Here is a 16625-nt window from a genome sequence, read left to right on the forward strand (position 1 = left end):
TAACTATGTGCTTCTTCCTTCACCATTTCCACCACAAACTTACCCGCGGCGCACTGCTCCTCATCTGCCCCGTTCTCGCAGTCCCTCTCTCCGTCGCATCGCCATGACAATGAAACACATTTGCTGGCAGCCCCTCCGCAATCAAACTTCTCTGGAGGACAGGTCTGTCGGCCTGTGGTTGCAGGGCAAGGGTGAAAGACAGCAAAGGAGAAAAGGCGGAGGGTGGGGGATGGGAAGAAGAGGAATGAGTGGAAGAAAATTGGCGTAAAAAGGGGGGAGAGAATGAAGTCAGGGAGAGTAAGATGGGACAAGAAAGGGAAGGAGGCAAAAAGATGGAGAGAGAAAAGAGAGCCAGTCAATGAAGCAGTTTGATAACTTAGTTATCTTCTCTCTCAAATCGATCCCTCTTCAAAGGTCTGCAATTAAATTAGACACACAGCTACAGTGGAACAAAGGAGTGGGAACACTGTCACACAAGACACAGAGCTGGGGGGAAAAACAATGTAGACAAACAAACAAATAAAGAAACAGAAGGAAGCCAAACAAGAAAAAAGTGCCCAAGTCTGTGTGTGAACAACTGTTTCAACCAGGGCTCATTTTTCCATGAATATTTAGCCTTAAGAGCTAGATAACAATGTGCCAATATAAATGTTAAAAAGCCCAAGTCAAGACCCCACAGCTCATTTCCAAATTATTTATAAATGGAGCTACACAACATCTTTCCAAAATGCGCCTAATTCACCTCTTAGCTTAAACTCGGACACATATCGCAACAAACTGCCGTGAAAAAGGACACTTGGTGTATAGAATACTATATTGGTTGTTTTTTTGAGTGTAAATCAGAGAAAGCAAAAGAAGTGGAAAGCTGCACATCGCAGACAGTGAAACACACTCCTTTACACACTGTGTGTGACTGAGAAAGTAGTCCCTCTAGATAAAAGCCTATTACAGTAGTCAAGGCCATTGTTCCTGCGTGTGTAACCCATGAGGTTGCTAGAGGGAGGAGGAGGGAAACACTCCGTTCTAATACATCAAATTTACACAGCCCACAGTCCCTGCAGCAAATCCCCGTGCCTTTTTCCGGCAACCCACTATACACCCTCACCCTGCCTCATTTTCCCCTCACCTCTCTCTTTAATGTCTCTCACTCCCACTCTAACGCCACAGAGACTCGAGCCCCAGATTACATTACAGCACTGTGTCAAACTCAACTCCATCAATTACACACATCTGACCACCAGCATGCTCGCTGGCAACAAGCCTATGTTTGTTGCAGCCGCAGATCAATAGTACCTATGGGATTCGCCCATTCCGGCTTCACTCTCCATTTTATTCTTCTCACATTCCTCCTCCTTGTTTTGATTTTTTTTAAACAACACTCTGATATTCAAACACTGCCCCTGGTGGTGGGACGTTGGGACTAGTTTAGCCAAGAGCGACTGCAAGAATCCTCTCCAGCTGTGCACTTTTGGTTGATGTGATCACCTTTGAAGTCATCCACTTGAATTTTCAGTCTTCTCTAAAACTGGGTTTAAGGTTAGACTTGGGCCCTGGTGCCGGGCTGGATCTTTTGGGTGACCACTTTCCTCTCACCTCCATCTTTCTTCCTCTCACTGAATATCGAGCTCTTGCGCGAGCATCTTTTCAAACCGTCATCCCCTAAATGAGGTTTCTCCTTCCCTTTAAAGAAATAAAAAGCCTCCTGCAAATCCGCTTTAAAAGACCCAACGAGTAAGCGCCATATCAGCGCAGTGTAGCTATTACTGCCAAAAGGGACTGAATGGTCTGCGTGTACAATAAGAGCGCGTGCGGGTGAGTGCACGTGCCCATGTTCTTGTGCCTTTGATGCAAAGAACGCAGCTCTTCTGGATGATGTGAAGGTGTGAATGTGATGTGGGTTATGTGGAGGTGTCTTAATATGTGAATTGTCTCAGCAATCTAAATGTGGGCCTCAGAGATCTGGTACTATACAGACAATAGTGTTCCTGGCCTCCACATTATCTGGCTTTTCTAAGAGAGTGTGTGTGTATATTAGTGTGTGTGTGTGTGGCAGTGTAATACTACTGTGGGAGACTTCGTCAGTTTCATACAAAGCCTAACATGGAAACATCACCTAAGGGCTTCAGTCCACCAAGTGTCTGACTGACAGTTGGGTTAAAAGGATGTAATTTGTCTGACTGACCATTTCTGGCCCCTGAGAGCCAGAATGGTCGACTCACGGATAAACTGCCAATCACGAGGCTGAATACAGATGAGCAAGGGGAAAAAAAAAAAAAAAAGAGCTAACACTGATTATGACAAAACGAATTAGAGGATTCTCACCCCAAGGGTAATCATTTTCCATAAATACAAAGAAGTACGATTCCTGCTGATGTACAATCAAACAGTAACCTATAACTATTAAAAAGTCAATTCTTCTGCTCTCTATTAGAATTTGATAGACCATAATAACAGTTTCATCCCCACCAATAGCTTCTACATAAGGTCTCTCTATTTGCTGCCTCAGTTACTGTGCAGCCCATTCCCAGACAAAATTGGGTTGTGCAAGCTAAGAAATCTGTTTTTACGCTGCATGCGGAAGCAACAGGAGTTTGTGTGGACCAAGCTGAAGCGGGTAGCACATGGAGCAATTGGCATGATCAACATCGGTCGCCGTGCCTGTACAGGCCAAAATAAGAAAAACAAAAACATGCCTGCTCTATCAAGTCTGCATCTCAGGAACAATCTGATCAGCATGTAATCAAAAGGAAAACAAACATCGTATCATGTATTTTTTAATCTAGGGTGTATTTTTGTTTTTTCCTTTGCCAGCCCAGATGGTGTTGATAATGAAGTCACAGTTAAAGTTGCTTTCCCCAGTCTTTCAAAAATTGGTGCTGAGAGCAAATTTGCCCTCTGTCTATCTCTCCTTGTTCCTTCTCTCACTAAATGCTGACAAGGTGGACAAAAGTGGTAAAGCAGGCACTAAAGAGAACTGCAGGACTTCCTGAGGGAGAGATACTGCAGACTCTGATCGTGTTACATGCAGAGTGCAATATCTGACTCCTGCTCCCACCTTCTCAGGAAAAAGATGTACACAAGTCCATAAAAGCATCCTAATGCAAATAAAGACGCACGTAACTCTAAACTACAAATGCAGTGTTTGTGGAGACCGCATGTACACCAAAACAGCTGTGAATCATCGCCTCAGCTGCCAGTCAAAGGCATGTAAGTGAATTCACCTTTGTACTGAATGAATATTTCAAGAGCTGTGAAACTGCTGTGGCACAGATATAAACACTTGGCCGTTAGCTCCCAGTTACCTTTGCTTATTGCCAAGGCTTAGAGCAAATAATAGGCGAGGCACTGATACTAGCCATGCTCCAGTGGAGCTGCTTGGTGATGAGCAGTAAGACACTGAGGGCTCAATACAGCAGCTCCCTGGTGGGTGTAGGCATTATCGAATAAGTGTAAAAACGGGTTAGGAAACAAGCATGTACTCTTAGTGAATATAACAGGATACATCAGTGTAAAGGAAACAAACAAGTGCAAATTGGCTGGATGACCAGGTCAGAGCCTTTCCCTCAACTTTCATTTCTGTGACACAAACAAAGCACGCGAGGCTCAACAGATTCAGCCTTGAGCCTCTCTATTCACACCGTAACCCCATTTATACATTTATTCACAGGCCGACTCCGGGTAAGGGGTAATTTTACTTTGAGAGCATGAGCCTGATTTCATTAATATGGCAGTGCTATTAGAGAATAGCAGGTACTATGAGAAAACACAGGAAATTATGATGAGGGAAAACCAATGTACCCAGTTAAATTCCTTAACAGTCTTGTGTGCGTAGAATAAGTTAAAAATTCACTGCTTAGTGTTAGCAATACAGCCTGTGAAGGGATGCAGTAGCGAAATGCTGAAAGCCAAACTAAATTTATGAGTGACCTCTGTGGCCTCCTGTGCAGATTGCATTAATAGAAGCTTGCGCTGCAGTGTGAAAGTGAACTAGGACGAGATAGCTGGCTCCAGGAGGAAAAAAAATATTTACACAGCAGCTCTAGCTTTGTGAATTTATTGGTAGGAAGCATATTATCACATGAGAAAATATTCAATGAATGTTTGACTTATTAGGATAGACTGGGATTTTGATGATTGGAAGAAATGCATTCAGTGTCAACTTTATTTTAACTACATAAATCCACTGTATATTTTAAGGGAAAAATGGCTTTAATCATTTTTAATGTGTTGGTTTAGTATTTTGTACATTCTGGATATGAAATAGGTTTTTGCTCATCCTGGGGTCAGAAAACTCATTTGGCACACAGAACACGATGCAGTCTTTTAATTCAAACACGTCCACAACCAGAAGTAGTACACACTTGTTATTCTCCTCACATGGCCCGTCTAAGTGTCTATTATGAGGAGGGTATAGGGGTGGACGGAGCAAGGAGCTGTATGCTAATGAACTTTTGATGAACTACCTTTTTAATTTCCCTTCACAAGGAGGGAGGGATTGGAGCATTGTGGCGCGGCACCACGTCCACTATACAGCTCCATGCTTAGCATCGAGGCAAGCCTCGTAGTTGATTGATGTAGAAGTCCCCAAGCCCCGTAGGCTAATGCTAAGATAATTATTTATTACGAGTTGCGTGTGTGAGGCCAGGTAATAGAAGCAGTCCTTAAGTCACTGTCCATCACAATGAGACACAACGTCAAAACAAAAGCCACTTGGGAGAGTATGTGGTAATATGGCACATGATAAATGAGGAGGAACGGAGGCTTGTAGATGATTTACCCTGTATCGACATGAAGCATTGTACCTGCAAGAATTTAAAATGCTTTAAGGTACACCGCAGACGGCACAGCATTGATTGATGAGGTACCCCGTTTTAATGTCTTTTTATGCAAAAAACACAGAAGAAACATGACATGTCTCACTACATTGGTGGCATATTATGAATGCCCAGATACTCTGCAATGCTTTGAATGTCAATTGAGTCAGCAAGCAAGCAGTACAAAGCAAAAAACAAAACAAAACTGTGTACCATATGAAAGGCATTAAGTTCTTTGTAGCCACTTGCTTTTTATTGTGTCACTTTATTTTTCCTGGTCTTTTTTAACTTTAGAGGACACAACATAGTTTGTAGTTCCTTCTGGTACCTATGTTCATCAGAGCTGTGAAAAAAGAGAAAATAAACATATTTCTTGCATGTGTTTGACAGATCATCAATTGAGTCCAGCAGGAGGGAGTCCATAACAGTTGATCGTCTGTGAAACTGAATCATTAAACTCAAGTTTCAGCCGTGAGGTGGCATCATAAATTGGCGACTGCCTGCTTGAGAACAGTAAACCTTTACTGCTTGGCTACTCTGTGTGGTATAAAATCTGGGCCGAAGCATGTCTTGAATCAATACACAGTGAGGTACTGCACCTTACTGGAAAGCTTGGTCTGTATATTTAAAGGTCATATTAAATTTTATCCATGTATTTTGAGACCATTAAGTACACGCCACACCACAAACACTTAAATGTCTCTGCCTAATGTCTTTATATTTATCTTCAAGTATACAAGACAAGAAATAAGGGCGAAAAGAAGGGAGGTGGGATGTAAGGTGGGAGAAAGCGGTCAGATATTGGTCACAACATTGGAGAACATCAATACAAGGACAAACTGGAATCGAGGCAATTAGAGGAAGCTACTAGAAAGAAAGAGAAAGGCATCGAGCTGGAATTGGATCGGAATGGGGCTTCTTGTGAGTGCAGGGCCAAATTTACACAGATAAGAAATAAATAAATAAATCTTTGGCCACTCACTCATTTACGCTGGAAACATTTTTACAAGATAACACTCTACAAATTGATCGACCTGCACATTAAGACCCAATCACAAATGTAAAATTCCACTCCACGCTGCGTTTCAAGCCGAATTACATCTTAATGTAGAATCGAATTGGAGAAGCAGTCCATGACGCAGTATGGAATAATTACTTTTGTTTTAAAGCTGTAACCTTAGTGAGAGGAGAAGAGCGGCAGTCGACAAAGGACGGGAAGGCGAGACCTCGCAGATGATCAATGATTCATTCAAGACCTGGGATGTAGGGATCAGCCAATTATTCGGCGTGTAAGGACTTTTTAAATCTAATGGTTTGATCGTTTGTAGTGGGTCGTGTCATCGTGTGGACACTCATTAACCTCATTCCAAGCAGCAGTCTTTTTTGTCCTCCCTGAGGCGCCCAATGCTTTCATTAGTGGCGCGTAAGGTGCCTCCAAGGGGCAGACACTTTGAACTGCAGGTACCATTTATCTTTGTTTCGTAACCATTGACTAAAGCTTTCAGCTAGTACCTGCTCAGGTCTGAGCAGTGATATTTAATGTGGTTATTAGAGGCAAAACAATTAGTCAGTTCATTAACTGCATGATTGACAGGAAGATAGCTTATTGAAAAAAAAGGTGGGGGAAAAGTGAGATATTCTTTGGCTGCACATCCCAAATGTGGTTTTCTGTCTCATATGTCACTTTTAACTAAATATTATTAGGTTTTGGACTTTTGTTTTGGACAAGATATTTGAATAAGTCAGCTTGAGCTCTGGGAAGTTGTGACAGCATTTTTTCACTATTTGTCTGGCATTTCATAGACTTTAGATCAATCTATGATGAAAAGGCTGGCAACCTGTCCATGGTGTGTCATGTGTCTATGGTAGGCTAGGCTCCAGCTCCCCCCCCCCCCCCCCCAACCCTGAAATGGAAAAGTATGGGTGGATGGATGAATCAGTGCATGCATTATATCCTTGCGGTCAGTTTTTTTTTCTCCCCCCTTTCGCATCATACAGAAATTTAGTAAATATACAGAATTTGTCCTGCATATTTACTCACATTTGTGCAAATTTGACAGACAAGATCAGCAAAAGAATTGAAGGATTCAAATGACATGTAAATCTTACTTCAGGTTCAGTGACAGTTAGCTTTGTTCGTGGTGTTGAATTAGCCTACAAAGCACTGCATTACTCACAGAAGAAAATCATGCTTTATCGGGCACGAATAGCTCACATGGATTATTTTGTAGACAGATTAAGTGTGCCTAGGCATGTACAACAGGCAGAATTACTACATGTACGAGTTAAAAAGGGGTTGCATGTGCTCTAAATATATGGACTGTTACATATATTTGTTAATGCATGACTGAGTACATCTTTGGTTACCTTTATATATCTTTCCATGTATGTGTGAATGCTTGAGCATGAAGAACACTGCACATTGAGAACTGGAGCATAATATTTCATGGCAATGGGGAATTGTATTTGGCAAAAATGACAATGGAAAGACAACGGAGCTCGATTTAGAAATCAAATAAGAGCGTCACGTTAGAATTTTTACTAAGGTCATCTAATTTCACAATTTAACGTCCTTAACTAAGTGAGACCATAAACTGGAGATTTTAGCATAGGAGTACACAGGAATTGACCCGTATTTTGAAGCTTTACATGAGCGTATACGCCATTGCCATCTGGGTTACCAAAAAATTGATGCGATGGGGAGTAATGAGTATGACTATGTTTCATTCCATAATTATATAATCCCCTATTTTCAGACATAGTATGGTCAAGATTTACAAAATACTTATTTTTTTCTTTTTTGGCCCCAAATCAAAGACCGAGGCCATAAACAGCAGAAAAGTGCTTACAGAGTTCAAGAAATAAAGTTATTTTCCGGACGTCTCTTTGTAACGACAGCTATTGCCATTTTGTGGTCTTTGGATAGAAACCAAGTTAAAGGCACTTCAATATTGGCTTCATTTTTCTAACCTGTAAGCTACAACCATGTTTTATACAGTCTATGATTTCATGCAAGTTTCAAGCGGTGTTCCGGGGTACTGCTAGTAGCTAGTAACAATTAAACGTTAAATGTTTGGATGGATCCAACATAACAGATGTCTCCTTTCACAAATTTTGTTTACCTATCAACTCAAGTTTGGTTGAGTTGGTTGACCCTTTGGTGCGGAATGTAAATGACGTAGAGTTTGGAAGCAGTGGGAAAAGCCAGCCCAGCTAAGTATGTATCGCCAACTCCACCGGCCATTGTCCTTCAGATGTGAAATCCAATTTAGGGAAAGGGCGTATGCAGTTAATATCAGATTACATTGTAAATGAAGGTTAGTGTTGATTAGTGCCTTTCATTGGAACGTTGATCTCCAATTATTGCAGCCCTGATGTAAGGAGTGGAGGGAGAATGTTGGAGAGAGAAAGATCAAAGTCAAGGGAAAGAAGAGGGGGGAAAAAAACTGATCAGAGAGAGCAGGTGCAGAGAAAGGAGAAAGAAGCGGGATTCCAATAATACAGGAAAACAAGGGGGGCTGGGAGGTCATGCAGTGAGAACAACAAAACAAAACTGTGAACCTATGACAATAACAAAACAGTAGGGGTGCAACCATACTCGTATTGATATTTAACGTTCGATACAGTGCTTTCGGTTTGGTACGCATATGTATCAAACAATACAAAATTTTTAATTTATTTTATCAACTTTTCTTCTGACGATGCTGTCTGTGTTGAGCGCTCAGTGGATCTGCGTTCGACTACTCCGCCTAGGCTGCACTGTCGAGTGCAGATCCACTGAGCGCAGCGCAAGCTAGCAAGACAGAAGCTAAGCTCGTTGCAACATGGCAACTGCCTCAACGCTACCAAACTGAGCCTCCCCCACCCTCATTCAGATCTGGCGTTTGGAACTATTTTGGTTTTCATGTGACGTATGACCCTGATGGTAAGCGCGTCATGGACAAAAGTAAAACAGTATGTCCGATGTGCCACGCAACGCTCAATTGATGGGAACTAGTGCGTTAACGCAGTTAGCTTGTTAACGTGTTGACGCCGTCCAGCCCCACGCACGGGGCGATCCGCGGTAACTCGTTAACGGAGATTTGCGGCATTATGGTGTTAAAGTCATTTTAACGAGAGTGGGAACACAACGAATATGACTGCACATTTACGCCGACATCATCCTAGTGCAAAGACAAGTGGAAGCAGACAAAAACAATCGTTGCACACCTATAAAACAGCCACAAGTCCAAAGTAAGATCTGAAAAGCCTATGGGGATAGATAACCAACAGCGGCCCCCGCCATCAGGATGCGAACCAGTGTCACTGCAGCTATATACAACCATGGCAACAAAGTTTCTCTAGATGTGAATTTTTGAGCTGTGTGTTTGAAAGCATGTAACAGTGAGTGACAACATGCCTAATAGAATTCAAAAGTCTTGCACTCAGTTCTGTGCAAACCTCTTAAATTCCCAGCCGAACTATTTAATTTTTTTCTGCAAATGAAAATGTGAATAAGGGCGGGTAGATTTCTCCTGCGGGTTTAGCTCACATGTATTTCTCGTAGGTGACGCTGAAAGTTTCCACTGAAAATTGCTCTCTCTCCCTCGTGCTCCCTCTCTCTATTTTTCCCCTAACTCTATCCGGTGTGAAGGAGCAGGAGAACACGGTTGTTAAATGTGGAACCATTAGCACAGTCTAGACCTATGTGTCTGGCAGTGCCATGGGGGGAAGAAATACAGCGCAACACCAGCGCTTTCATAGGAAATTGCCACTTTCTTCCAACGGGGCCCTCTAAATTGTTGTTTAGTAGACGACGCATTGGGAATTAAAAATATTGCCAGTGGCTAGTGCCACATCTCTCAGCTGATGACAGAATGCAGGAAAGGGAGGTACACAAAAAGGAAGGCAAACGAGGGAAAAAAGGCAGTCAGGACTCTATTGAGGGATGCAGAGCGTCGCGCTGAACTTGATGGGGAAACTGAGCTCATTTCCTCCGAGGCACTTTATTGAAATGCAAGGGCAATGCACAAAAACAGATCTATAAAGAGAAACAAAGGCAGGTAAAATTACTTCTAAAGACTTCTCTGTGGAATTTTGAAAGAAAAATATTTCTGGCTCTGTGAAACTGCCTCTCGCACGCGCCCACACACACACACGCACACGCACACACTCTAAATCTAGGCAATGGAAAACGGGTTCGGTCGAATTATAAATTTAACCAATTTTTGTGGTCTTAAAAACAAGAGAAATAAATAAATAATTTCCTGGATAATTAATTTGAGTCACAACGAGAAAATGGAACCCCACGGAGAATGTTTGAAAACGACAGCTCTGCGGGTATCATCCCCAAAGAACATCTGCATGAATCACACTTTATTACTGTAATTATCAAATGCAAAAAAAGGCAAGCTTTATATCCAGTCGCGCTTCTGCCATGTCGGCAAATTGTTATGTCCACACGCTCACGTTATACTGTTACCACACAGCTATTTAAGTCACAAAACACCAGTTAAGTTATGCTGTATCAGCTTTAAGATTACTTGTGTTATGCATGCTTTGGTCATGGAGACGGCAGCTTCTCTTTATTTGCTGTTCTTCTTCTAGCTCCTATCACTAATTTTTCCACTGTAGACATTTTTGACAAATCAAAATTAGATGCATTTAAATATCTATATGAAACTCATCTTTAAAAAAAAAAAAATCACTATTATCACTTCCTACATGCAAACCTATCATGAACTCCTCTGTATACCAAAGTATTCAAGAGTCAAATGTGAGGCCACCTCCCTGAAATCCTAAAGACTGGCCACAAATTGGGTCATGCAACAGCACAATAATCTCAAACACAGCAGCCAATCTATAACAGAATGGCTGAAAAAAGAAAACAATCAAGGTGTTGCAATGGTCCGAAGTCCAAACCTCAACCCAGCTGGAATGCTGTGGAAAGATCTCAGAGCTCTGCGTAAACGAATTCCCGCAAACCTCAATGAATTAAGCAACGCTTTAAAGAACGTGAACAATGTAAAGACTGATTCTAAATGTAAAATCAGGTGGTTCTAGAAGCTACTGAATCAATGGGTGTGCTTGATTTCTCACAGAACTGCATAGAGTCCCTCTTTCATAAACCCCGCCCCATGGAATAAGTCAGCTTAAAGCCCTTTTCCACTAGTACCTACCTAGATTGGCTTGACGTGACTCGACTCGGATCACCTAATGTGTGTGGGGTCATTATAGCAACACGGTTGTGACGTCATTGGTATGCAACATATATACATCACAACAAAGGAGGACGTCGAGGCGATGGTATACCAGCTGCTCGGCAACGAAGAACATGGCTGGATAAAAACAGCACCGTGTGTCCCGAGTCTGACCAAAAGTCACAGACCAAGTTAAAAAAAAAAAAAATGGCGGTTTTCATTTTTCGTGAAGGAGCTCTCCTCCGATTGCTTGGAACCACGGCCAAGTAGGTACCTAGTACCAGGTACTACAACCTAATGGAAAACCCTAAAAGCGTTGTCATACCGTCCCGAGCCGACCTGAGTAGGTACCAGTGGAAAAACGCTATTACTGTATAGACATGACATGGGGAGTGCTCAATTTTGTAAGCTCATCCTTGGGTTATGCATATATCCTCCTGAGAAGCAGCCGATTCAATGATATCCTCTTTAAGTGATATTTGTTTTTTGTCTATATCTTGTGACTTATTTGAGCTACCCTACTAAGTCCTGACGAACTAAATAAAGGACATCCTGGGCTTTCCACTGATATCTCATGTGTTTGGATAGCCTTTCTACAAAAAAAAGATTCTTTTTTGCTTGGTTCTTTGGAGGATGAATCTCATTTTTACTGATAAATGTGTTATTCAGACCTGAAGTGTGGTACAATAGAGTCACAAAACTCATGTTAGTCTTCTGTGGTTACATAATGGTGGGTTGTAGATTCAATCACAATAAACACAGCGATAGGCAAAAAGAAAGTGGTGAACTTTGGTGGCATTTAATTTTTTGCATGTTGCAGTCTGTGAATGACATTGAGCTCATAGCAACTAAAAGAACATGCAGCAAGACACTAGACTTCATCGTCTCTGAAGTAGCTAGGTGACCTAACATTCACTCATATATTTCCAGTGTTCATAATCATATAACAGCTTTTGATTTTCTTTTGCACAGTTCTTAAATTTGCATGTTGTTAGTGTGTCCTTTAATGACAGGTCACTTGCTTTCTCCCAGACTGAAAGAACAAGGAAGGCAGACAGGTAGAGAGAGTTGGATAAAAGAGAGGGAGAGGCCACCTGGGAAATTATGGCAGGTGCTGCCGCCGCCTCAAGCATGAAAGTGAAGCTGTCCGACAGTGCAACTGACTGGATCCTTCCCTTCCACGTTCCAAAATAATTAACTCGCACAACCGCCTGCCTCCTCGCTATAATACGCTAACCTGCCTATTGTCTCAGCACACAGAGACAAGGCAAAGCCTACCTCATGACACAGAAGGAGGTGAGCCTGATGACAGAGAGGACAGAGACGATGACCGAATAGGAGAAGCTGGCAATTAGGGCAATGCTGTATAGTTAAACATTAGATGACACTTATTGTATTTTCACCTGAGACATTGTGAGTGTCAGTTTTGAATTCAAAATTCTCAATGTCTTCATCTTGACTTAATATCACTGAGATATTATGATCAGCTCTTCATCGTGACCGATAAAGACTCTAAACTTCCTCTTTAATATAAAAAGCATTGCAACTTTAGCCAACTAAATATCTATTAGAGTAAGAAAAATAGCACCCGTCCTCCATCTGCCTTGCCCGACAATTTCAATATTTTTTGCTAAAGTTGTTTCCTCAGACGTGCCATAATTACCAGGTCAAAAAAAAAAAAAAAAAAAAAAAGAATCTGAAGAGTGGCGACTGGATATAAGCGCTATAAATCATCGCTACTAGAAATTGGGAAAGACGTCCTGCTGTGATGAGAGACTCTGCTTTGACAGTTTGTGTCTTTAGATGTATGAGTTTCATCAGATGGAATGAAATCATGGCACTTTTAAAGCCCGGTGGGGTTGGGTAAGTTGATAAAAAAATGATCTAATGAGATTATAAATATAAAAAAAGGACTAAACAGAGACACAGTTTTCAAAGTGTGACCCTATATTCATGGCCTTTAATGACACATTGGAACTCAATATTGTAATCTTGTAGTATTAAAAGAAGAATTTTAGGGAAAATATCCCGAGTTCAAGGCCCTGGAATGGAGTTGTATTTGAAGCAAAGAAACAAATGCTGCCAAATCCTTTATAGTTTCTTCTGAGTAAATTAAGGAATAATTGCTTTCTTATCATATCAAAGAGCTAAAGGGAATAATAAGACTGTTGCTTTCTCGGTTTTATCCCGCTGTGTTTATCCTATCCTATCATGAATGATGATTTGAGATGACTCGACTTATAAAGTTATCACAATTCTCGTTTCTGTTTGTCTAATTTTCTCTCATTATGCTTCACAATAAGAGGCTTTTCAGAACACTCTTTATCATCATGCCTCCGAGTGTGAAAAATGCCTGAGTAGACTTAGACTACTTCTACTGATAATAAGTCTTTTGTACTATGAATATAAAATATCCTCCACAACTTCCAAAACACACAAAGCCTAAGCACTCTTGAACAGTTTTTTGCTTTTTATACAAAGTTTTCAAGCATCACTTGGACTGACAGGGCCACTGGAAAGGTTAGACGTTGCTCCATATGCAGTTAAATAAGGGGTGCAGAGTGTCTCGTGTTTGGTAACTTATCTACATGGGGACACTTAAACGGTGAGGAGTCCTCACTTTCATCCCAGAACTATAGATATGCACCAGCAGAGACAGAATGCACATACAGATGGGGTTTTAAATAATACTTGAGAGACACTACACAGCTCCTTTAATCAGCCCTGATTGTCAAACTGCAGGATCTTGTTGATGCCACTCAGTAAATGGATGCTGTAATGTCTAGACCCCAGAAATTCAGGGCTTTGATGTCTAGTAAATGGACTGGGTTCCCAGTAGCATGGAACATTATGAAAATTTAAAAGAGAGGTCATCTGTCTGGTCATTTTCACATGACTGTAGTGCATAATGAGTCTATTTTTCTAAACTGGTAACTGCAGTTGATGCAGGAACCCTAACATGGTGCCAAAATGCAATAAAGATGCTTAAGGTATTTATCTAGTATTTCAAGGCTAATTACCTCAAGAGTTTTTCTGTTATACTTACATCAGACTCATAATAATAATATTAATAATAATAATTGAGTAAAACAACTTAAAATAAAACTATTAAAACAGAAAATCATTACTTTTATTTTATTGCCTTCATGTGTTATTCTACATCTGTTCTGCTTGATTTCTTCCTCACCACCAGCTGGTTGCAGCAGGTGACTGTCCTTCCCTGAGCCTGTTTCTGCAGGAGGTTCCATCCTGTTAAAAGGGAGTTTTTCCTTCTTTTAGTTTGTGCCTTGTGAGCAAAATATAATATGAACATATTTAAGAAATTAAATTAAAAACACTTTTTACTAAACTTTATGTTTCAGTATGTAGGATGATCATCGAGAATCATGTAAATCAACTGGTATTGGTACTACTTGATTTCTGGTATTGTGACCTCCTTCATTTCTTGTGTGGACTACAAAGTGCAGCAACGTTTGCAGCAAAAATGCATGTAAAACTAATTTATATTTAGAAATGTATTTAAACATGGTTCTTAAACACTGAAGTATTTAGCTTAGTTTGTTACACCAATTTGCATAACTAATTATTAAAAAGGTGTTTTTGTTAAAGTGCCACTTTGATTAAACTTTTCAAGCGCTTTAAGTGGAAAGCAACTGATTCAAATATATATGTTGTAGTTTGATGTTTGATGTTACTTTAAATAAATGTTGCTGTTGAGCAATGTGAATTTATGATACTTCAATCACAATTTATGATGCAGCTATTAAACAAAAATGTGTGCACGGTAATAAATGGTTAGCACGGTCTCTGTTTGAATTTGCTTGGACCTGGCGTGTCCTCCGTATGCCTGTGTAGGTTTTCTCTGGTTTCTCTGGAGAAAACGTTCAGTGCAGAACACTGTGCACACTCTTTCATGCATCAACCAGCACTCGTCTGATTGAACATTTTCTCCAGAATCCCCTCCAGGCCCAGGTTCATTTTCAGACGTATAATTACAGACAGCTACCGAGAGGCCTGCCTGTGTGTGTGTGTGTGTGTGTGTGTGTGTGTGTGTGTGTGTGTGTGTGTGCGCGCGCGAGAGTGTGCGTGTGTGGAGAGAGAGTGTGAGAGTGTGCGTGTGTGGTTTCAGAGGCGTCATCGGAGATCCATAGTTAATCAGGAGGCGACCTGAAGTCTCGGGGCAATCAATTCTATCAAAGGCATTACTTAAACTGAACTCAGATCAGAAAGTGGGAGACAAACTGCCCAGAAGAAATCACAAGGACAAAGTAAAGAATGTGACACAAGGCGGTAGAAGGCTGTAAGAAAGGGGGGTATATTCAGTCTATACTTTAGGACAAAGACAAGTGTTCTGAGTGAGAGACAGAAAAAAAAGGAAGATCTTAGTGAAGGAAGATCTTGTTTCTATAGACTGTATCACTCAATTAATGGTAGATCTTTTCGAGATTTTTTTAATTGTCATATTAAATGCTTTTCTCCAAGACTATCTTCAAAACAGTACGTGAAGTAGATTCATGTATGAAATAGAGTAGGGCGATATGACCAAAAATATTTATCACGATATACATTTGAAAATTTGCGATAACGATATAACTGACGATATAATTGACACTAGACAAAATACTTTACAACTCCACAACTTTATTGGTGCAAAAAACCCCAAAACAGCTGCTTGTTTAAATGAAAATACGTTGATGTTTTTTATGTGCATTAAAGTTATATAAAAATTTAACAGTGCAAATGCAAATTCCTTGCTGACAGTTTAACCAAAAAGCATTTCCAGTGGGAATTGGCCGACATATCCTCAGCATAACCATGTATAATATCCACAAAACTTAAAAAGAGGTTATACACACACAATACGGTAATATTATGTTGAAGCACAGTACGCATCACTCCGCGAGGCTCTTGCCTACAACAGCCGTGATGCTCCAACAATCCATCAAGCGGTGCGGCTTTGTAGCTTAACAAAGTCGTACTAAAACATTTGACAGATTTTCCAGCGCCGTGTACGACATAAAATCGTTTCCAGGTCAGTAAACGCAACCAGAATTCATACATAAGGCACACGGGATTATAAGGGGCACTGGCGATTTTCAGAAAAATCAAAGGATTGATTTTAAGTGTGCCGTATTTTCCAAAAAACACAGTAATAACGACGGCCTGCTAGCATGTGCTACCAAAAATAGTGCTTTGTTGTGTATCTAACGGAAGAAAGCTAAACCAGTTCCACACCACTGAAGTTGCAGCATTTTTACAAACCAATTCTGGTTCATCCGTTTTATTTAATGATCTGCTTTCGCCGCCATGCGTATGAAAACAAAGGCACTGCGCATGCGCGTTTTACCCATATTCTATCGCGATATTTCCTTTTTCTATCGTTGCCCAACATTAAACCGGTATTACTGTGAACGGTATGATATGGCCCAGCCCTAGTATGAAATATGGTTGCTTGTGTAGTCAAGCACTAAAAGAAAACTAGATTAGTCAGAAACACACATTAACGTTTCCAGAAAAATGTTAATACTATTCTGATGTTTGCAAGAAAGCGTATACAGCAAACTTAGACGTTCTATTACTTGCACATAAACTCATCTGGACACACACAGCCATGAGGATCAATGGCTGGGAA

At 40.8% G+C, this 16625-nt stretch overlaps 1 protein-coding gene across 4 annotated transcripts in view; it reads right to left on the reverse strand.

Annotated features, from left to right (window-relative positions):
• The window catches only part of lrp8 (low density lipoprotein receptor-related protein 8, apolipoprotein e receptor), a 178208-nt gene that overhangs the window by 70883 nt on the left and 90700 nt on the right, over positions 1 to 16625 (reverse strand). For all 4 annotated transcript variants that reach the window (XM_086268535.1, XM_086268536.1, XM_086268537.1 and 1 more), the window contains exon 4: positions 44 to 172. In XM_086268535.1, coding sequence (XP_086124661.1) covers positions 44 to 172 — 129 coding nt within the window. The remainder of the gene's footprint in view (positions 1 to 43; positions 173 to 16625) is intronic.

The sequence above is a fragment of the Aulonocara sp. 'chitande type north' Nkhata Bay genome, linkage group LG17 (assembly GCF_057382095.1).
Source record: "Aulonocara sp. 'chitande type north' Nkhata Bay isolate Kocher_YH1m ecotype deep benthic linkage group LG17, A_spYH_male_GT1.1, whole genome shotgun sequence".
Lineage (NCBI taxonomy): Eukaryota > Metazoa > Chordata > Actinopteri > Cichliformes > Cichlidae > Aulonocara > Aulonocara sp. 'chitande type north' Nkhata Bay.